Source organism: Fringilla coelebs (assembly GCF_963513975.1).
Source record: "Fringilla coelebs genome assembly, chromosome: 14".
NCBI lineage: Eukaryota > Metazoa > Chordata > Aves > Passeriformes > Fringillidae > Fringilla > Fringilla coelebs.
The window spans coordinates 3,006,200-3,030,018 of record NC_140040.1 but is presented as its reverse complement, the minus strand read 5'-3'; the positions used below and the strand labels follow the sequence as shown (position 1 = coordinate 3,030,018).

Here is a 23,819-nt window from a genome sequence, read left to right as displayed (position 1 = left end):
AGTGCCTCCAGCAGCTCCGTTCCATTCCTCTTCCAGACATTAAATGTACATTTATACTCATTAATGGTAAGAAAATAAATCTATAGGGGAAATAAATTCCATATTCTCGTATTTCATCCGGACAGCTTGCCTTTTTTCTTGAATTCAAAACCAAGTTTGCAAGGTTCTCCACTGATTTCTCCAATACAGATATCTATTTTTCATTCAAAAGAATCACCTCTGGCTGCAAAGCCTGGCTTTCACTGGATACTGATGGAATTCACAAACTAAGAAGAAAATAAAGTTGTCAGTGCACCAGTGGATATCAGACTCAGCTCCTAGTTTGCAGCAACAATAATTCACTCTATTAAGGCCCAAAGTAGAGGGTTTTGCTGTGAATCTTTCTGGCTGCCCTATCTCAAACCCCACTCCAATTAAACCAATATTCTTATGCAAACACACCTTGCAAGTGACCATTTTATTGCAATCATGGTTATGTTAACAAGAGAGGTTCAAAGCCATCATTTAATAATATTTCCCTTGTCAGGTGCCAGCTACTTATCAGAATGGGGCACCTCAGGTAAGAAAATCTTAAATATTTCTGAGTTATCCCTTTCCTTGCCAATTCTAATATTTGGCATCTTTAACACTGAATGTGGGTCCAATATTAACTTTATGCTGCACTATAATATAAGGAGAAATTGCAGAAATATTTTGGAGGTGCAAAGTTTTGTTTCTGTTATTAAAAAGCAGCCTGTGCCTGCTTTGATGCCTGCTGGATAATTTCCAGGGCTCTGGTTGGGGGTGACAAGAGTGAAGTGCAGGACAGGAGCAGATGTGCTACTGGAACACAGACAGGAAAAAGCAATTAAAAGATATTCAGAACACACAAAAAAAAGACTAAGTGAAAGAAGCAGAATAAAAAATTATCAATCTCATCAATGAAGAAGCACCAACCACATTAAAATTAAAATTGACCTGTAACCCTGTTCAGAAGAAATAAATATACAGAACCAATGCTGGTGCACTTCATTTTAGTGTTATTAACAGATTCCAGAATAATTTTACAGCCCAGATTCTGTATCTCAAAAACCCCTTAAGCCATTTTCTTTCTCCAACAGTACTGGGCCTGAAGCCAACAGAGAGAAGCAGAACAATTCTAGAAATTCAGCATTTCTGCACAGGACAGGCATAAAGAAATCCATAAATGAATTCTTGCTAAGTCCAAGACTTCAGAAAGGATTTCTGGAACAATGGTGACATTACTACTAGAAATTAAACAAGAAAATAAAAAGGAGATAAATTGGCAGGATCCATCTGCTGGGATGTCTGTTGCCTTCAGAGAATAAACAAACAATTCCTTAAAATACACATAAACATAATCAAATCATTAACCTGCTCCAAAATATCAGCAGCACTGGCACAAAGTCTGTGTTCATGGATTTGGAGCTCTTTTCTCCACAGAAACATTAGAGTGTAATATAAACACAGAAAATATTTCCAAGTGTTTTTTAGAATTATTGCAAAGGGGAAGTGAACAGCTTTGAGTCTCCCCATCCTTTCCTGCCATTTGCTCCTCCTCCCCCTTGTTGGGGTGGACACTCCCAACCTGCTGCTCTCCAGGCTCAGAACTCTTTGCTCCAGAAGCTGCAGAAACAGAGGAAAAATCCAACATTTGCACAGAAAAAATGGAGACTCAAACCTGTGTTTATCCCAGATTCCCTAGGAGTGCAAAGGCTGAAATACTGAGGTGAGATTTCAGATTGGAAGTGTTTTCCCACTCACCTCAGACAAACTGGGTGGGAACAAGATGAGCTTCAAGGTCCATTCCCATGTAAATCACTCCATGGTTCTATAATAAAATAAGCAACTACACCAGAGGATGAAGAAAATGGAATGACCAAGAAGGGCTAAAAGAGTGTAGCTTAAAATTCTTAATAAGCAGAGGAACCTCTTTAATTTGGAGCAGTTAATTAATATAAATATGAGTTAATTACGAACCAAAGGATTCAAGACTATTTCCCTGAAGCTGCTTCAATCTATGTGAAAAATAAACCCCTGACATGTAGAGAAGTTAATCAACTAAGACTTCAATTCATTAGTTTATTCTTTTTTACATAAAAAAAAAAAAATTACAAGGTAAGGATTTGAAAAGCTGAGTAAACTGGATTTCACACGCACACATTTGCCAAGTCACAGGGTCCAACCACCTGGAGTGCTATTTTGTGATTTTCTCATTGAACAATATACACAGTAAGAGCCTCAGGACAAAGCCAGACACCTTTTTTTTCTCCCCAATCCTTAAGGTGTGCAAGTGAATATGCACAGAATCCTGTGGAACTTCCAGCTTCCCCCTCAGTTTTGTTCACAGGACTGCAATTCCAGTGGATTTCCATCTAGGAAGGTTCCAGCATTCCACACCACCACCCTCCCCCAAAAGCAAAGTGAAAACACCCCCAAGTATTGCACAGTTTTGTTCACAGGGCACAGACAAGAAATGGATCCCTCAGTGCCTTCAGCCACCCCATGGAACAGAAACTGATGGAGCTGGGATCAGGATGCCACGAAGAGATGGAGAAGCAGGGCACTGAGAAAGGAAACAGCTCCTGCAGGGCACAAAGGCTGGAATGCAGGGCTCTGAGCTGCTTGAGGTGGGACAGGTCACCAGTGCCACTGGCTGAGCAAAAGCAAGAACAGGACAATTTTAAGGCAAGTCCCAAAACAGGGAGCTATTTACTTTCTAGGCACGATTTCAAGCTATGCATCAAGGCTCCTGCTTTATCCTTTAAATGGTCAGTAATTTATAGGTTAACAATAATACAAAAAATAGTCTAAATGTCATTTTTAAAGAATCAACTTTTAGCTGGATTTTGATTACTTGCAGCTCGTATTTCATTACTTGCAGATTTATGAACATTTCTTAGCACTATTGTTGTTTGTCAGGCCCACATAAAGCAGTTCTAGATCTATATTGCTCTTGTTTCTTCAAAGTAGTTTTGGTTGGAAACAGTTAAATTCAAAAGAACTCGTTCTATTGCAGATGTTCCTACATTTAAGATGTGCTGTACTTGAGAAAGGAGGGAAGTTGCCTCTTTCTCTGCTGTCTTTGTCCAAGGGATCATGAACAGCTTTCCCTCTATGAAAGGTCTGTACAGTAAAAAAGGGGCAGAGCAAGGCCCTACAAGGACAAAGTGTTTGCTGTGAATGACCCCCAGTTTGTCCACTCACTGTCACCTCACACAGCAGGACACTGGTGCCACTCATCCCTGCACAGTCCGCACCTGAGTTCCTCTGCAATCAAAGCAGGAGGAACTGGAAATGCACATCCCAGGGCAGGATTTGGCTCCCAGCCAGGTTACAAAGGATAATTCAGCCTTCCCCTAAATGCCAGATGGGATGGAGGCTGCCAAACACAGGCCATGCTTTAGGGAAGACACTGGGCAGGGTGTGACAGTGCCTCTGTGCTGGGCACCAGCCCTGGGCAGCACCTGCATATGAGCCATGTGTGGGACACACAGGGACAGCTCTGCTTATCAGGACAAGCTGGAAGAGAAAGGAGAACTGAACAAAGCACAACTCCCTGAAATCTAGACTGAGAAGGCTGTGTCTCACTGGAGATCAACTTCCACCAGAATGCTTCTCCTAATGATTGACAACTGCATCCAAGGACTTAGACTCGTTATAAAAACACACAGGTAATTCCCCAGACATTTATCAAATAAAAAGGGTTTAACAAAAAATGGGGATGTAATCTCAGAAAATAAATTACAGTAGCATGACAACATTTGGCTTCTTTAGTGTGACCACGTGCTTATCCTGCTGTGAAGATCATGGCAGATCCAGTTCCTGTCTCAGAACTAATGAGATGTCTGTGACAATAAACGTAGAAAACTCTGCTTGCTACAAGCAAATGTCTGATATCAGTTTCACCTGGTCACAGATTATATGTAGACAGCCTTCTCTGGCCCCAAAATAAATACTATATAGGATTCTTGCAAGTTCCAGCATATTTAGACTCAAACAGAAAACTCAGGTCCTCCTTTCTTCCCTCGCAGTAGAAGTCTCCTGATGCGAAATCCTGCGAAGGGGTTGATCCACAGGAGGGAGGGCTGGCCCCCAAAAACAGATTTCATCCCTTCCCAGCGCAGCCTGCGCTCCCACGTTGGCTTTTCACTCTTCAGTCTCTCAATCTCCTGGAAATAAACACAGGCAGGGAGGCACTGCTAAGTCCAAGGTTTAGTTTAATCTAATATAAAACCCGGCTGTAAAAACCAGGCTTGCATTTTTATTGTGCTGTTTCATTGTGTTGTTCCTCAGCTTACTGTTATTTATTAATTATTAAGGGACAAGTTAGAAACTGTTTTAGCCTTGTGGATACAGGGAAGAAGATTTAGAACATTAAATATATACAAGAAGGTTGGTATCTCTATCTCTTTCCCCCTCAAGATAAAAAACAAAAATCCCAGAAAAGCTGATGGATCCACGTGCAATATCCTACACTACAAGTTGTTTACTCAATTTATGAAAGCAGACAATAAGGCTCCTTCTCCACAATTACTGGAGACAGGATTACTCTCCCAAATGCATTATTTTGATGGTCATTTTTTGTGCTTCCCACTAATGAAGGCTCAGTATTTACCAGTTGCACTTACTCCTCACTACACAAATATACTTTTAAACATGAGAAAATATTGAACAGTCACAGGATTCAATTTCCTTATGTTTCCAAGCAATTATTCTCTCCAAGTGTGACACTGCAGAAATAAGGACAAGGGAGCCAATGGCCCAAACTCTGTTTTATCCTCTGATAAAATCATAGTGAGGTGAGAGACAGTGATTTTCAGTGTAAACCTGAGCAGACACTTCCTGTGGCACCCAGCAGGAATTTGTGCCAGCTCAGAAGGGAAAGTCAAACCTCAAGTCAGAAGCTTTGCATTCTTTATCATTTAAATCCAAATTACAAAATGTCAAAAAAGCAAATAGTGCAAGAACTTCTGTTGGAAAGCAACCCCTAGTAAACCATTCCAATCTTCCCCCAAGTGCAGAAAATAAAAATGATGAACTATTGAAGTTTTGCAGCTTTCTCTGAAATAAGAGCCCCTCCTCATGCACATAAAACCACATCTAATCACATCTTCCCAAAATAAATTTTACAGAATACAAAAAAGTCAAGGTTTTTACCGTTTCATCATTGCATATTGAGTGGATTTGGGTGCCAAACATGACTGCAGTGAAAGTGAGAAACAGAAAACCCTCAAGGCACAAGAAGATCATCAGGATCACAGTTACAGGTGGGGAGAAGTCACTGCACTCTGTGAAAATAAGATATTGTAGTTACAAAAAAAACCCAACAGCAAATTATAGAGCCTGTCCTACATGTCTGGCACTTGAAATAATATTTCACATTTAAAACAAACTTCTGATTTTGTAGCAGCTTTATTTGCTGATCAAGAAAATAAAGAATTTTATGGAAGTAACACTTCTGGCTTCCTATAAAGCACACGGTAACTATTTCTGCAATCCTGCCTCAGGATTTCAAGGCTACCAAATAAATGTTTCCACATGAGGTGAGTGAAGAACTCAGAACTGCACCTGAGAGAGCAGCTTGGAGCTTCCTGCATGAGAGATGCTGTAAAACCATCCCCACTGTCAGCCCTGACTTGCTAGTACAGATGTTCCACTTGGCTGTCAGTGCTTTATTACTCTTTTTATTTTAATTCTCCACACAAAGTAATCAAGTTTTGCCTCACACATCTCTGGAGAGCCTCTGACCACCTGATTAGCTCAATTATATTTAAACAGGAATAGTGCACAGGAAGGTGAATGTTTCAAGTAAAACAAAGTTCTAAGATTCCATCCATTTAATGAAATACTCAGAAAAAAAAAATAAAAATCACATGGATTTCCCTGTTGCTTCATAGACCAAAAGAACACATCAACAATCTGCCAAAAGCACGAGACCAGAATGAGCTCTGGCACACTGGAACAGTAAGAAATACAAGCCAGAAGCCTAAATTTAAAAAAATGGGATAGTTCAGGGAATTTCCTTTCTGCAGGAGCCCCACAGCTGACTCCAGTAATGGAATGAGGGAGAAATCTGTTTAAATTTCAGGTGCCATTCCCACACAAAGCCCAGATTTAGGTGATGCAGTGCTGAGGTGGTTGAGGACCAGCTCAGTTTCCTTCCTACTACACAGGTAGTGAATTACTACTGTGAGTAAAGGGAGTGAGAATGTCCCTGACAGCCACAGCTCCTACAGAGAATGACTGAAGGAAAGGGAGGGAAAAACCCAGAAAGGGAGAGGACAGTGATGGATAAACAGATCTGAAATGTTTTAAGGATGTCATTGAAAGATGGGACTAAAATAGGAATGCTATGACTTTTCCCTAATATCTACTAGACTATGACAATGAAAATTAAGTATTTATTTGCTCACCAGTCCACTGCCCTCGGACACAGGAGAAGAACTGAAATCCACAGAGTACAAGAGCATGAGCTGAAATTAGGGCTATGTACATCTGCAAACAAGAGACAGCATCATTTCACTCACTGCCACTGCATAAAACACAGCAAAACTTTGAAGAAGAAACTTTGCAACAACAGCACAAAATTAAAATGAATATGGGTAGAAATCCCCTGCACAGAAGGAACAACCCCACCCAATTTAACAACACAACCATGTCCTGAAGCCATTACTCAGTAATCACAGCCTAAATTGTTATAATCAAGGAAAATTCAGACTAAAATCAAGCTGCTCTTGCTGCTCACTTACCGTAAACAGAACAAAAAACCTCTGATTTTTCTCCCCCACACAATTGTTCACCCACGGGCAGTGGTGATCCATCTTTCGGATGCATCGCTTGCAAATACTGGAAAAAAGGACAAGAGGCTTCTGCTGAGAAATTGTATTTGAAATGCAGAACCAAGGGCAGCCAGTGCTCACAGGATGATGTGCTGAAATATTTCTTGACAAACTGCAGACAGGGATTTTATTTGCATTTCTTTTTAAGAAACTGTTTGTTCCCTCTCACAACTCAGCTTCTGGTTGCTCCAAAATGGACTGTGTACATAAAATACTCCTCACAAACTTCAGACACCTGCAGCTCAGAACAAGCAAGGCTTCAGCTCTCTCTCATTCAGTATTAATAAGACCCCTTCCCTTCTGGAGAAGTTTTTTAGATAAAGTAAATATTTCACTTTTACAGGCTTTCAAGTTGTAAATTTTGCTTGTGGATAGGAAGAAACCCAAGAAATTCACATCTTCAAGAGAGAAACTGTCACTCTTGAGGTCTCAACCAGCCATAAAATTCTAAATTTATGCAATCAAAATCTCAGCTAAAGCACAGCTTAGCGTATCAAACCTCACTTCCTCAAGAGAAAACACAAATATTGAAACTATAACCAGCACTTATCAAGTAGCTACTTGTTCATGACTGCTTGAATACTCCTGTTCTCTGCTGGTTCACTTGTTCCTGCCCAGCTTTGAGTCAAGATTATGTCCACAGAAGTCAAAGAAATGCTCCAATAACTCCATTTTACATCTGCCATACAGCAGCAGAGGGCTCAGTTCTGCAGCCAAATATGAAAAATTACACACCAAAAACTAAACAGTTGCAACATCTTTTGTAGTCCTTCATAAATCAATAGCTTAAGCAATGCTGATATTCCATTTTCCCAGCTTTGTACTTAAGACAGCCACACACTCAGTGCTCCAGATTTTCCCACAGAATATCCAGAATATTAAACATTTTCACTTCAGCAGTCACCAAGCCAAATAAGCCTAAAAAATGCAGGGACTGCTATTCAAACCCCTTTGTTTTTGACACAGGCTGACTTACATGTGGTATCTACAAGTGCTGCAGTGACAAACCACAAAACAAAGCTGGGTGACTGTCACTGGAGAGACAAAAGAGGGAGGTGTGGGGGAAATCAGTGCTCTGAGGCAGAAAATAATTTTTAAGTTGTCACATTTGTATGATTGTAAAGTAATTCAGCATGAGGCAGAACACATCATGTACAGGTTATGGGGGAGAATCCCAAATGAAGCTGCTTTTGCTCTGGGCTATCAAAACCCATCCCCTACATTCCCCCTGCCTCTTGTTTTGTGGACATTAAAGAGGATTCATCCTCTGCTACAAATGACTTTTTAAATACAAGTGAAAATCCCAATAGCAGATAAACACCACAACCACACTCTGGTGCAGGAAAAGTGGGTATCACTCAGGAGGAGACATTCAGGAGGCTCCTCAAAAGACTTTCCATGCTGCCTGCAAGTTCAGCTTCTCATTTCCCTGAGTACCACAACCAGACAAGGCTCCTGATGCGCCACAGAATCTATGCCAGCACTCTAAAAAGCAATATTAATGTGAAGTGCTGAGTAAAATCCTACCCAGGCTCCACTGAGCTGAAGGCTGGAGGATGTGAGGTAGGCAGGGCTCGATTCTGCTCATTCAGAATTTCTCACAAGCCCACACAGAGCTCTCACAAGAGCTCAGATATCTGGAACCCTGCCTTCATTCCTGATCTCCCACCAACAATCTCACAGCAATGCTTCCAGCAGTGGTCCTGCCTTCTTCCTACCCCATCCCTTGTATTTTATTCCTTTTCATGAAGCTGGATTTTGGGGAAATCCCTCCTTCAGCTGCACCCAGGAATGTTCACAAGAAAGAAGTAAACAGAACAAGCACCCTTGGATGGAGGAAAGTCTCTCCTCCAGCCTGGAATTGCTGCTCCATGAACTCAGGCAGGTGCAATTACAGCCCTGAATGCCAAAGATAACATTCAGAAAGACACAGCGAAAGACTAAAGAGAAATAGGTGTGGATAACAGATATTCCCTGGGAGCCTGGCAGAAACATCTCAGTGACTTTATTCAGAGTAATGGCTCCCCACACACAGACACAGGCACTCAGAACAGGCAGCAATGATGACAGCTGTGCTCCTTCAGTGAAAATGAAATCCCCTTCACGCAGGATAGGGCTCTTCCCTGTGCTGAAAATGTTAACTGCTCACTAAAACATCACTTTGATTGCATCACTTTAATTCAGAGATGCTTAGCTGTAAATAAAAGGTTCTTGCTCTTTTCCCCATCACTGATGTGTATTATGAAAAGATTTTTCTTCCTTAAAAGAACTTCTGTTGCAGTGTTGCACAACAATTTTCGTAACTACATCATAAGAGTCTCTTCTGTTAATAATTTACTACTGAAAACATGCAGTGTGGCTCTCTGAGTGTATTTCCCAACAGCAACCAACTTCAATTTCCATTTTCAAGCCTCTTCTATCAGCAAATTGCCACTTTAAATGCTCGGGACTAGATCATCCTTTTAATGTCCTTGGAATGGGTTTGCAAACCAATAAAAAAAAATTGGCAGCATAATCAAACAAACCCTTTTTCTATTGGGTAAACTCCTGTAGTAATAAATTGAAGGCAAAGAATCAGATTAACAGAAACAAAGACAATTAAACCAGAAATCCAGCTGCTGAGAAAAACATGACAGCAGCCTCACAACACTTTCAGGCTCTGGCTTTCTCTTTCAGATATTCTGTGGAGCCACGGATGCACCGAGCAAGCCCCAAAATGCCTCCTTTACCGTTAGATAAAATATTTAATCAAGGATTAAAACAATGCCTAAGACAGACAAAGTAAGATCCCCAAATAGGTGCTTGGGGAAAACAAAAGCCCTTTGAAAATATCAGGTATTTCCTTTATCACAGACATTATCCATTCTTGCTCTGCTTTAAAAATAAATGTTGCTCAAATTCTTGAGCTCCAGGATCTCTGACACTCCAGCTCTTTTTCTATAATATGTATTTCAACAGATGATGTTTTCACTTAGGGCTCCTTCCAAATTAGCAAATTCTACCAGGACCGAGGATGTGGGAAATGCTTTCCATAGATACCTGCAAAGCCTCTGAATATGGGATGAGAAAATGAGTGAGATCCAGCCCATCTTTGCAGGGGCTCCCAGCTGCCCCTCATGGACACAGAGCCAGGCCATGTGAGCACTGCACAGCTCTCCTGGATCCCCAGGGATTTTCCAGGAGCAGCTGTGCTGCCTCCACCCCCAGCCATCCTCCAATGAGCACTCCTGAGCTGATAAAGCAGCAGCAGCATCCCTGCACAGCAAGGCAGCCCTGGGATCTGCACCTGAGCAAAGCCAGCCTAAAGCACGCACAAAGCATCTGCAGACCATTCCATCCTCGCCTGTTTATCCATGGAACTTCTTCCTTCACACTCCAAATCCAAAATCCCACTCAGAGCTGAGAGAAGAACAGGAGCTCCATGCCAAGGCTGAGTATTTATAAATGGGAGCAGCTTCTCAGCCGTAGCACTGAGCACTGACACACACATGAGGCTTTTAATTTAGAACCCACAAAGCTCCAGAATCATCTGAGTCCTGACAAGACTCTGCTCTGTTCTTTTGACAGGCACTAACTCAGAGATTTCAATTTAGTACTTCTCACAATTCAACACACATCACTCCCCACACCTAGAGAGCCACCAGAAGCATTTGCATCTTTATGTAAGCCCTGATTATGCAGGCACAGCTATTTTCAACTGGCACACAATAAACTCTACAAAGGCATTTCTACGGTGCCTGAAAACTCTAAAGATCGAGAATTAAAAATATACATTTACTATCTCTCCCATAGCATGTTTAGTTCACATGATCATCATGTCTGTCCTTATTTAAATGGATTTTCAGTAAGTGGAAGTGCATTTAACCAATTATTCATGCAACTTTGGGAAAATAATCTGCCAATTCACATATAACTTCAAATGCACTGCAAAGAAGAGATGACACAAAGTAATCATTTTAAACTACTCTAAATTTTGTTCATTTAAGACTGCAGGAGTCACTTCTTAAATCAGCTCCTCTCAGAAATTTCTCAGAGATTCTTTTCTTTGCCCTGCATTACCCACAGCACAGCACAATAACTGGAATGATGTACAGGAAAAGATATTCACTGATCAAAATTATTTAAGACACCAGAGCACAGTTACTGTAATAAAATCTTAGAGTTTCTTACTTCTCTCCCCTCATCCACAGTCATTTCTGGCCATAGTACATTACACTCATAAAATACTCTGCAATGTAGGAATTTGTAAGTTTAGTGGATACCAAAAGAAATTTGTGGGGGGAAAAAATGAACAAATATCAGGAATGTTATTCCAGGCCTCCAAATGCAGAACTCTTTAAGGAACTCTGGCATACCTGCAGTGGTGTGCACGCTCAGGTTTGATACTACAGCACTTGGGACATTTGTAGATCACTTCTCCTGGTTTCAGTTGCAAATTATCCATGTATTCTTTAGTGGCATTTCCTTTGGGCACAGCCCCCTGAAATCATTTCAATTAGAGGAGAAAAAGCTTCTTAAATGGCATGAGAGCATTTAAAAATACATTTCATATACTTCATACCAGTAACCTCAGGATAATTGCTGAAATAAGTTCCTTTATTCAAAGCCAGTCTGCTATAAGCCAGAATCAATTCCAAATGAATAAATTACCTCTGCTCGACCTCAAATTCAGCTTTATTCCAGCAAGACTCATCTCTGGCCAAGTATTAGCTTCATTCTCATAGAATATCCTGTCACCAGCCCACAGAAATGAAGAGGGAGACACATCTTACCCTGCAGATACAAGCACTGCCCATCATTTGCTGAGGAGTTACCCTGAATATTTCTTGTGGCATTTGATTAATGGGCCAAGCCATCTACAAAAGTTAAATCAGCAACTAGTTGAGAGATGTTATTTAAACTCTCTGAAACCAGGCTTTAACCACCTGCCCCAAGTTTCTGAGAACCGTCTTTTCTTTTTCCTAAAATTTTTAGCTTGGACACTGTTAGTAGGACCGGCACTGGCTTCTTTACTCTTTATTGTGCAGCTTCGTGGTAAAGAGTTGAAGGAACTGATTCAAAAGAAAAATAATTGATTGGGAAAAGAAATTAACTTTTAGTGATTAGTTCTCTGATCTGATTATTACAGAGCTGCACCCTGAGATCGGGATCTAAATTTGGATTAGTAAGGAGAAAATAATGGAGAGCATCATTGTCACCCTGCTCATTTATGGAGATAAAGCCTTATCTGTGAGGGGAAGTGATTGTGAAACAAACTGGGATGTGACAGCCAAGTGGCCTTTCTGTACAACTGCTCCAGGTCAGCACTCCCTTCACACAGGGAGAGCCTTCTGCAGGTCAGCCTAAGCCAACTGCAACACTCTACAATTAATTCTCATTCAAAAAAGCCCCCTGGCAACATCAGCACTTGACACAGACACCTTAAGAAATTCTGGGAAAGAATTAAGAAGCCAGCAGGAACTCAGATTCCACTGCCAAAGACCCCTCTGCTGAGGCAGGGAGTTTTTGTTACCTATGGCCTGGAATAATAAATTTGTGTTTGTGTTGGCCAAGACACAGCCCAGGTCCCGTCCCAGGTGAGCTTTTTGGCTGAGTGGTGCTTCAAACCTGACCAGGGGCTCACAGGGGCACACAGAGACTTCCTTAAACACTCATGTTGTACTCCTGAGGTGGGTTTTGCAATCTGAACATTCTTACTCCAGTTACTATTTGGTGTAAACATCTCACATTCCCCTATTCACCTGCCACAAGGATCAGAACCTCAGACCATGCCTTCAAGCATTTTGCTGACAAAAATATACTCTATTTCAAAAACATATTTCACAGTCACAACCAGCCACCAAAAATCTATTTTTATAGTTACAAGAGTAAATTTAATTCACGTGAGTTTTGAGGCAGTTCATGTCTTTCATTTTAGTTTCTATCACACAGTTGTGTCTTCCATTCTGGGAGTCAGCATGAAAGGAATGGAGGAAAAAAGCAGTGACTCATCTCAATTTGGATCATAAAAAATACCACAGGTCTAGGAAGACACCCGGTTTTACCAGCTCATATTTATAAGCAATAAATCCTTAAACCATTAACTCTCTGATCTGTCAGTTTGTAGAAGTTGTGATATTTCATCACTGGGTGTGGACAGAACTAAATCAAAGACATAGAAAATCATTAACTACAACACCCTGCTGAGTTTTTGAATGCTCTCTTAACTTCTCTATACACTGCTACTGGAGAAAAATCTTCATTTTTCTCCAAAAATCTGGAGAAAATAGATGTTTTTCCCCTCACCCCACTTTTCCCAGATTTATTCCCTAAAAATAGTAATAGATTTTAGTATAAAATCAACTATTTCATCACTTGAAATCTTGAGGAGTAAAAGTTCTAAGAAATGAGCACTTCAAGACCTCTTACACCTACACTACTTCAATGTGTGTTCAGCTTAAATCTCCCTTCCCTCTGACTCCAAATATTCAAAGACAAAAATGCAGGAATCACATGGGACAGTGATTTTTCCATTATGCCAAGTGTGCCTGAGGTTTTGCAGCACATCCACCTCTAAAAGTTCTTCCATGTGCCACAAACAGGAGCATTTCAAGAGATGCAAAAGGATGAAGGTACAAATTTTGATTTTGTGTAAATCTGATGAAAAAAAACCAAGAAAAATGAGGACAGAGAAGACTAAACTTTATCAGCTGCTTCAGGATCTGGAGTAATATTTTACTGATTTTTTTGAGTCTAGCACTTAAATAAATTTTATATTGACTGTTCCTCTATGGTTTCATTAATAGAGTAACAGGAGAAGTCAAGGTACCATCCTGATGATAAGCACAGGTATCATCAAAACCTTGAGGGTTTTGAATCTAACACAAGCATTTTGACTCTTAACACAAATATTTTGAATCTAATATGAGGATTTTGACTCTAACACTACTTTTCCCAGGAGAAGACTTCTCCAAACTTCTGTGCAGATGGAGGGGACAATCCAATGCCAAGGAACTCTTGGATACTTACTGGATCAGTCAGCATAGTCCTCAGATGTGACGACAGAGCCAGCACTGCCAAGCAGTTAAAGAGAACCCCGTTGATCACGGAGTACCAAAAGTCTTTGGAAGGCAGCAACATGACAAAAGTCACTACAAAGTCTGCATAGACCACCAGGAGCCAGGTCATGATGGCACAGACCATGCCACAGCCATCCCTGATGAACCAGACCCTGTCAGCCATGTCAGCCTCCGAGGAGGAGGAGGAGGAGTCGTAGCTGTCATTGTCGGCCAGGAGCGGGTGGTGCTCGACATCGCGGAAACGGTGCCCTGATGACTGCATGGTTTGCTGGGCTCGCCCTGCAGGGACAAACACACCACCACCATCATCATCATCATCACTGTTATTAATTATTAATGAGGAAATAGAGTACAGCTGGCTCTGGGTTTTTGTTGCTGGGAGATAAAGCATGTTCAAGTTCAAAACAGAACTGGGATCCTTTCTGATCGACACCTGAGCAATTCTGTGTGCTGTGACCACAGCAAGGTGAATATGAAAGAAGGGGGGACAGGTTTCAAGGTTTTGGTTTTAGGGGTTTTGTTTGTTTGCTTTTAGTTTTGTTTGGATTTTGTTTTTAGTTTTTATTTCTTATTATTCTAGTCTAATGTCATTGGTAAAAAATTAAGCTGATTTCCCCAGATCAAGCCTGTGATGGTAATTGCTGAGTGATCGCTCTTGCTCTTTCCTTGACCCACAAGACTTTTTTTAGTATTTTGTCTCCCCTCTCTGAGAGAGACACACAGACTAGCTTTGGTGGGTGTCCAGCCAGGGTTAACCCACCACTAACATGCAACTTCAGTGCCTAAAAGGGGTTTTAGACTGGTTTCATTTCCATCATGCTGTGCTTATAAACCATTCCTCCTCTTCTGCTAAAAACTCAACTTCTCTCTTTTATCTCAAACTAAAATGGCAAAGTCTTCATTAAATTACAGCTCATGTCTCTCTGAAAACAGCAAATTATGGCACCAGACTGTTGACTTTTCATTCTGCTCCAGCAAGTGAGGGAAGAGGAGAATGGAAAACCAGGATGGAAATAAAGCTGTTCTAATACACTGCTCACAACAAACAACACAGTTAGAAAGCAGCTAAATTTGTTGACAAAAAATGTTATTGTTTTGGAAAAACCACGAGCCTGTTACAAAAGATCTATTGGACAACTTATCAAACAGTCTCAGATCAGCCCAAACTTAAGGGAAACAAATGGTTCTGGTTAAATGAACATGGCAACAGATTACATGAATCAGATTTTCAAAGAACACATTAATTCATTTAATTTCATGAAAACTTTTAAGGTCTTTGTTGTCCTTCCAATGTGGAGTAAAAACCAGACATGAAGCCTTAACAATTCTCATGAAAACAGAATTATTTTCCAGACATCTCTCCCAATGAAAGATATGGAATGGCAGAACTGAAGTGCTATCAACAAACTGGAGACAAATTAAAGCTTAAACATTAGGCCTCAAGAATATCCTGCTGCTTTAAAAGTATACTGTGTTCTAAAAATCATATTGATTCCTGCTATTAAAGGCCATGTCTGAGAGAAACCTGAAAGCATTTCTATTGATTTATGACAGGCACACAGAGGGCTCCCTTTTCCCCCTTATTAATGGCAGCCTATACATGACTGTAGGGATTATGGCACTGCAGTTTCAATTTCCATCCCAAGACCTCGAATATGGGATCACTTTGTTCCACTAGAATGGTCCAAGTGACCACTACCAGGTGAAGACACTGGCACTGAGATGGTGTTTGATGAAGTTGTGTTTGTCTAAACCCTTTAAAAACTCTTTATCAGGAATCAGAATAACACATTCTGCCCAGGAAATCCAGGCAGGAGCAATCCAAGAAACCAGAAATGAAAATAAATACATGCAGATGCAGCAGAGAGATGTGAGAGCAACTGCAAAAATAGCTGGGAAGCTCCCAGGACACTGTGAGGTGTCTGAAGGACACATTCTCTGCTTGTGGAACAGAACAAACTGAAATTCAGCTCTGCTGCTTGGATCCATTACAATTTCTAGGAGTTAAATTGTTTTTTCTGTTCACACATTTTTTGGACAAAATTCCTCTCTCTCACCAGAATGCAGCTGCTAAGCCAAGGATGAAGATGTCACAGACTAGAAAATTACCTTAGGAAAGAATGAACTTTATCTCCCTTAAAAATAATTTAAGCTTAACCTAAACATGGCCCTCTTTTCACCCAGTTCAAATTATCCTGATCTTTCTTTATATTCAGAGTTAAAACTACAGTTTGTCCCAATTAAGTCCAATAGCACTCTGGGACATCACCAGCCCTTGTGGTCAAGAAAATTTAAGTGCCATAAAAATACTTAATTAGCAGTTGAAACAGGAAGATAACCATGCAAATCAGTTATTACTTCATAAAAAAGGGGCTTCTAAAACTTTTAAGGAATGTTTAAAGTATGGAATGGCACAGAATTACTGCATTCATTTTGCTTAAATGTCTTAAAGACAACCAAAAAATTTTAGCACAATGAAAGAAATCCAAAACAAAACAAATACCTCAAAAATGTTTTGTATGTTATTCTGACATCCTGTCCTGCCTTTGGCTTATCCCTGGTTATTCACATAGTCATGTCTGATGTAATCTGAAAAGACATCACCAAAAAACTCATTAGCAAAGCTGCACCCGGAAAACACTGTTAAATACAAAGAGCAGACATCAATAGTAGCACTCTGAAACAGGCTGCATGTAGCTACAATGGAAAAGTTTGTGTTTTATTTACAGAACCAGGTACTTGAAACCTTGACATTCTTGGCTGTTAACTTTTGGAAATCACCACATGGCACTTGGAGCAGGATTGCAGCACAGAACCTTGCATTTCATTTCTATTTGGGGAAGAGAACAGAAGAGGTGTGGGCCTGAATTGCTGTCTGGTTAAAGCTGCCTAAAGAAGCACCTAGGGTTTTCTTCTTCATTGGTTTCATTCTATTTATTTGAATTAAATTTTGTGACATGGAAATCACACTTATTTGCAAGGTTAATTAACTTAATATACTTTGAAAGTAACACAAGGATTCTGACATTACTGAGCTACAGCAAATACAAAGTCACTTTCTTGAAAAGCTTCTGAAACCAGCTTGTTAGAAATAGATACCCCAAACATGACATTACTGGTGGAGCTCCTTCAGTACCCATTTTCAAATGTTCCCAGCTCAAGGGGAATTGAAAAGGAGAAGTCTCTTACCTTATTTAAACAAACTCAAACATTCCACTGCAAGACCAAATGGTAATGCAAATGTTTATTACGAACATATCAGAATTATTGAAGAGATTGGGTTGGAAGGGACCTTTACATGTCACCTAGTGCCACCATCTACCATGGGCAGGTACATCTCCCACTGTCCCAGGCTGCTCCAAACCCCCAAGCAATCTGAGCCTGGACAATTCCAGGGATGAGGCATCCCTGACAGAGCTTCACCGCCCTCACTGTGAAAAACTTGTGATATCAAACTCAAACTGACCCTCTTTTAGTTTAAAACCACCCCCTTTATATTCTCTACCACTGTAGGAAGCTGTGATTGCTTTGTGGTTTGCTTTACAAATAAGCTTTTAGACGTTCCTTAAACTTCACAATATTGTGAAATGCACACCCATTAAGTTGTCACTGAGGTGGCATCTGAGCAGAGACACAGGAGCAGACAGACTGAGTGTGTGCCATTAATGTGCAGTGCCACCCACCCATGGGGAGCTGGGGATGACAGGCAGCGGCACACTCAGCCTCTGCAGGTGAAACATTCAGCTCACAGCCATCAGCTGCAACTGCTCCTGGAGAGTTCACTGACGAGATGTGATTTGTTCGGTCAGACCTTAATCCCAACTGCAATCCTGTGCAAAATCTGTGTTTGTCACAGCCTCGCCAGTTCCTGGTTTATGTGCAAGTGTCCCCTCGGCTCAGCTCTGCAGGGATAATGGACTTAGGCATTCCCATGGGATCTGCCCCTTCCTTCTCCTCCCCAGCTGCCCACACCAGTGCCCCCACCTGGGTCCCTGAGAGGGGAAGAGGATTAACGTTTGAAAGCTCTCCCTTTATGAAGAGCTCAGCATCCCCGCTGAGATGCTCACAGCTTCCCTCTGCTCTTCATTTATCTGCTTCAATGCCTGTCCTACCCAAATTTACTCTTTGTTGCATACTTAGAGTACAAAAGGGCAAAGCATTACACTTCAACCTCTAATACATCAAGCAACAGTTTTTAATTTGACCTTGTACAAATCTTTATTTAGCACCAGAAGATAACACCCAATTATTCAATGCTTCATGCCCAATGTTATGTTTGCACACGTGGTTATATTAAACCTGACCCAACCCTGTTCCACTCTTAGGTGTTACTTGAAATTCCAGGTTGGGAATATCTCATCTGACCTGCACCTCACTGGTACTGAAACTCAGGTCTAAAATGCAGATGTACTATCGGAATAAAAAAAAAAGAAACCAACAACTTTTGAAGAAGGTATGTTATAAACTCATGATCACCAGAAAGATGGCCTTGTAAGATCACTGGGTTTAGTGGAAGAAGGTTGCAAAAGGCATTAGGAAGACAAATGACACAACACAACTAATTGTATCACAAGGCCCCTGGACTGGTAATTAAATTTTTAAAAAACCAGGCACTTCAGGCTTGAGAACAGTCCTTTTCCCTGCTACTTTTGAGGATGAATAGAAAAGCATTGTTGTAAATTTTTGTAAATTGTAAATCTCTGTAAATTTTTGAACAAGTAAGAATTTATATACAGGCTAAAAAATCCATCAGCTGTCAAATCATAAATTTTTTTGGTTGCCTTTTCCTTGAAGCTACACAATGAACAGCTCCTAAGATTCCTTCCATTTCAGTGGTACCACAATAAAGAAAATGCCTTTATTTCAACATTTCTGATTGCTCTACATAGTTGCAGAGACACCAACACATATTGCATATTAGAATAATAATCCTGCAGCACTTAGATATAATGGATTTAAATCCCACCTGGAAGCAGAGCACTGGGGGCAAATCAAAATTACAGCCCTGTAATCTCCCTAAGAGATTACAGCATAAACATTAACTCCAGGAACTTGGGAATTTAAACAAACCAAGCAGTCAAAGCTCCTCCTGCACCCATGGGCAATTTGGACTGTGCACTGCTGACAGATAAATATCTACAGATAATGTCTGCACAGAGTCATGTCTCATTTAGAAGAATCACCTACTTGCATTACAGATCCAGGCAAGCCAAGCTGCAAAGGCATTTAAAAAGTCAGCTGGGGCTGTTTTAATTCTTTTCCAGGGACTGGTCTAGCAGCCACCCTCCCAGCAATTTGGGAACCTGGGATGTCCTTAACACAGCACACACACAGCTCTGGAGAGGAGAAGCTGGAATAACTTGTGATGGAGATCCATGACACAACCCTGCAGTGTTACCATCAACTTATCCTCAAATCCATGCTCAGTGGCACAGCTCACCATCCCTCCAAAACCCTGCTGTTGTTCTTACAATATATTAAATGTTTATCTCTTGGATTTCCCCTTCATGCCTTGAAGCCCATTCCTTGTGCTGGCTCATCTCTGCTCTCCTGCAGGCACAGAGGGACAGGTCACAGTGAACACAGAATTAATGTGAGATTATTTGTGTGCACACATTGAGAATGGTCACTAAGTACACATTTAATAGAGTCAAAGTTTCAAGCTGCTGTAACAATTCTCCTTAAGCCAGCCCATCATGAAACACTGGAATTACTCCTTTCCAGCTGTGAAAAAGGGATGTGCTGCTTCTAAACCTCCTCAGTATACAGAAGTACTTCAGCATGACTATGAAGGTCTTATTGGGAAGTTGATCATCTGATTACTTATGTCTTTTTTTAAACTGAAAGAAAAGACATTTAGTTTAGATATACAGAATGAATTTCTGCCTGTGAGGGTGGTGAGGGCCTGGCACAGGGTGCCCAGAGAAGCTGTGGCTGCCCCTGGATCCCTGGAATTGTTCAAGGCCAGGCTGGATGGAGCTCTGAGCAGTCCCATCTGGTTGAGGATGTTCCCAGAGGGGATGATCTTTAAGGTCCCTTCCAACCCAAACCATTTGTATGATTTATGCCAGTAGCATCCTTATAAACATCCTCAAAACCCAGAAATGAATTCACAGTAAAAGACGTTATTAAAAATGCAAGAAAGCACCCCGTTGCATGTATTCAGAATGCATGTTTATACAAAGTCTTACAAAGCTTTGCTATAAGACATGGAATAGATTTATGATACCAAATCACTTTAATAAAAGCACAAAGTAATACCAGAGATGTTCAACAGGATATCTTTTCAATAACACAACTTTCACCCTGAGATGTGAAAGTCAAAGAAAGTACATTACACATGACTTTGCTGCCCAGCAAAGAACACTATCTGATCTACCAAGAGTTCACTGGGTACAGCAGCAAGGACAAAAGGCTCCTGGATTAAACAACCTTCACCTGAGAAGGACACGAACACAATCTGTAGCTGGGCTTTGATTTCTGCCTCTTCTGGAACAGGGCCACAGGCTCAAATTCAGATTTGACCCCACAAGGCTGCAGGCTCACACCAATATCAACACTGGTACGTGAAAGCTCAAAGTTTTACCTCTTTGCCAACAGCAATTGCATGGATCACATCCTACTTGAGAGAGTAATTTTTTATTTCTAATTTTCTCATTCATCAGTGCATGCTCTATCCTCACACTCCACTGAAGAGAGCTCAGGTATCACACACAGTGATTGCTCTATGATATTAACCTGGCATGCACATTTTTATCTTAGCTATTATATCCACATCCACGTCCATGTGATTCTTCTTCTCAGGTTCCAAAAAATAATGTTATTGGTCAAACTATTCGCACTAGCAACTTCCAATAATCATTAGAGGAATGCTCAAGCCTTTGTTAGAAATATTGCTCATGTTCAATTGTTCCTAATTTCAAATGTTACTCATATTTCCTCTATGTTCTTCATGTTCAGCCATTCAACGGCTGCAAAATTCCATCAATTCACTTTCCTTAGAAGTTCTCACCCCTCATAAAACGCATAAAAAAGAAATCATCAGATCTGTATGATACAAAATATACTACGCTAAAGGAAAACCAAGTAGAGAGATAGAGTATTTAGAGAGATAAAAGTATTACCAATTCCTTTCAGCCATAAAGAGATCTCAGCTATTTAACTCTAATCTCAAACCACTAAAATTTCACATCAGTTTCGTCTCCTAATGAACCAGTACGGCTCCTTTTTATCTGCAAATTTCCAAAGCCAGAGAGCACTCACTTCAAAAGAGCTAATTTAAGTCTGTTAATGTGAACAGTCACGGCGACTTCAACCTAATTATGTCTCCAGCAAAGCAAACAGTTACATCACTGTAATTCTGCATCCCGATACCATCACACGAGTGGATATTCAGTACAAAAAGTAGCCAGTGATTTCCCAATCCCCTTTTTCACGGCACAGATCACACACACGCCGTGCTGCACCAACCCACCCTCTCCTTGGAGAGCTATCTGCATTCCCACTTCCTGCAAGCGCCGTTCTCCCCTCCTGGAAATGAGGAAAACGAGAAGCACAGAAACCAGGGGAACTCCCCGGAGCAGGCGGCAGGGCACGGCCGGGAAGGTGCGAGTCCGCCCTGCCCGCTGCCCTTCAGCCTCCCCCGGCGGCAGCTCGGGCTCCGCACCACCCGCGCTGGGGCACCGGGACACGGCCGCGCTCCTGCCCACAGCTGCCGGTGGATAATTTTTAATTTTTTTGGGGGGTGTAGATAACGCGGAAAAGCGACAGGAGACGCAGAAACACCCCACGACCTGCGCCCACACAGCAGCCCCGCGCTCAGCCCGGCCTGAGGCGGCTCAGCCCCGCTCACCTTCCCCGCTCGCCCTTCCCGGGGCCACCGCGCTCCCTGCCGCGGGGACCCGCCGAGGCGCGGGGAGGCACCGCGAGCGGATTTACCTCAACAGCAGCGGCGGCGGCGGCGGCGGCGCTGCCCTGGCGCGGTGGGGCGCTGGGGCCGGGCCCCGGCCGCTGGAGCTCCGCGCCCGCCGCCACCGCGCCCGCGGCTCCCGAGGCTCCCGAGGAGCCGCAGGATCCCGGAAGCGGCGGAGGCGGCGCTTCCGCGGGAGGCGGAAGGGACGCGCGCGGGGCCCTGCGCAGGCGCGGCGGGCGGAGCGCCCTTGGCGCTGCCCTGAGGGCAGGGCCGGGGCCGGGACTGGGGTCGGGCACACCCTCGGCCCCCTCATGGAGCGGGCACGGCGGACAGCGCAGGGTGGGCACACCCTCAGCCCCCTCACGGAGCGGGCACGGAGGGCAGCGCAGGGTGGGCGCACCCTCAGCCCCCTCATGGAGCGGGCACGGAGGGCCGCGCAGGGTGGGCACACCCGCAGCGCCCTCACGGAGCGGGCACGGAGGGCAGAGCCGGCACGGGCACACCCGCAGTGCCCTCACGGAGCGGGCACGGAGGGCAGAACCGGCACGGGCACACCCGTAGCGCCCTCACGGAGCGGGCACGGAGGGCAGCGATGCTCCCGTCCCACCCCTGCCACCGGCAGGGACACCGCCCGCCGTCCCAGGGTGCGCCAGGGTCCGACCTGGCGTGGGACAGTTCCAGGGATGGGGCAGCCGCAGCTTCGCTGGGCAGTCCGTGCCAGGGTGTCCCCGCCCTCACAGGGGAGAATTTCCTCCTAACATCTAATCCAAACGTACTCTTGTCAGTTTGAGGCCGTTCCCTCTGGTGCTGTCACTCCAGGCTCGTATAAACAGTCCCATTCCATCATTCTGCGGGCTCCCTTCAGGCATTGCGAGGCTGCCATGAGGTCACCTTGAAGTTTCTCTTCTCCAGGTGAACAATCCCAGCTCTGCCAGCCTTTCCTCCAGCAGAGCTGCTCCATCCTCTGATCACCCCGGAGCCTCCTCTGGGCTCTCTGCAGCAGCTCCAGGTGCCCGCTGTGCAGCTCTGCAGGTGGGGACATCACCCTGCCCCTGCAAGAACCCAGCACGGAGGCAGTGGGTATTCAGTTTGTGAAAAATGCCTATCTTATGATTGGCTTTCCGCAAATATTAAAATGAGTATTGTACGTGTTACGTTAGAAAGTTATGCTATATTAATTTTCTGAAGTGTGTTAAATATAGTTTTAGGTTATAACATAATGTTAAAATAGGAACTATGCTATGTAAGATACTTTTTTTAAAGAGAGGAATGAGGTACTCACAACAAGATAGCAGCCACAGGACACCTAAATCTTTCAGAGAAAGAGAATTTATTGCCCCGTTATCAGAAGAAACGAACTTCTTCCTGCCTCGCTCATCCCTGAAGACGCCGTCAGGATTCAGAGGAAGAAGCTGACACTGACCAGACAGAATCCTTTGTTTGAATGGAATTTATGCATCATGGATGAGGTGTATGAATGTGCAACATGTTATTGCTTTTAAGGGTTAATCCTCTGTTAACGTGGGTCCCTTTTTCGGGCTTATTTTGCCCAGAAAAGGTACCCAGACTGTCCCTAACTCTTTGGGTTTTTTGTCTCATATTGTTCTAATCCTAATTGTCCAAATTTTTATTACTCTACATGTATTACTATTTTTATAACCATTTTATTACTATTAAACTTTTGAAATTTTAAAAACAAGGGATTGGCGTTTTTCACAAGTTTCTCCATGAAGAATTTTTGCTTTATGTCTACACATATTTCTGTGGTCATATTCCATTACAGTCCCTCATTAATTTGTACCTCATGCCTGGCACTGTCCAAGGCCAGGTTGGAGGGAGCAGCCTGGGACAGTGGGAGCTGTCCCTGCCCGTGGCAGGGGGGGAGAATGGGATGAGGTTTAAAATCCCTTCCCACCCAAACCATCTGTGATTCTATGATTTCACTCCTGAGAGCCTCAGGAATGTGATTTGGCACCTAATTCAGGAGCACGTTCAGCAGTTGTTCCC

The 23,819-nt window shown here is 42.6% G+C and overlaps 1 protein-coding gene across 2 annotated transcripts; it reads right to left on the bottom strand.

Moving 5' to 3' along the window:
• Positions 1–933: 933 nt before the first annotated feature.
• On the bottom strand, positions 934–21,979 carry ZDHHC7 (zDHHC palmitoyltransferase 7). Of its 2 annotated transcripts, none has more exons than XM_084215261.1 (8): positions 21,839–21,979; positions 16,404–16,489; positions 13,851–14,179; positions 11,198–11,322; positions 6,753–6,849; positions 6,417–6,498; positions 5,161–5,291; positions 934–4,172 (listed from the first exon to the last, which is right to left on the bottom strand). In XM_084215261.1, the coding sequence occupies exons 3-8, from the start codon at positions 14,160–14,162 to the stop codon at positions 3,996–3,998; spliced, it is 924 nt and encodes a 307-aa protein (XP_084071387.1). In that variant the 5' UTR covers positions 14,163–14,179; positions 16,404–16,489; positions 21,839–21,979; the 3' UTR covers positions 934–3,995. The 2 variants fall into 2 exon arrangements, with proteins under 2 accessions (XP_084071387.1, XP_084071388.1); XM_084215262.1 differs by having other exon boundaries at positions 21,753–21,843.
• Between the last annotated feature and the right edge of the window lie 1,840 nt (positions 21,980–23,819).

Bases quoted from the DNA above. Each gene is read 5' to 3' on its own strand.
- ZDHHC7 (XM_084215261.1), bottom strand. From the start codon at position 14,162: ATGCAGTCATCAGGGCACCGTTTCCGCGATGTCGAGCACCACCCGCTC. The intron at 11,323-13,850 runs GTAAGTATCCAA...AAATGATTTCAG, and splicing joins GGACTATGCTGACTGATCCA to GGGGCTGTGCCCAAAGGAAA. The intron at 6,850-11,197 runs GTATGCCAGAGT...CCTTTTTTCCAG, and splicing joins GAGCGTGCACACCACTGCAG to TATTTGCAAGCGATGCATCC.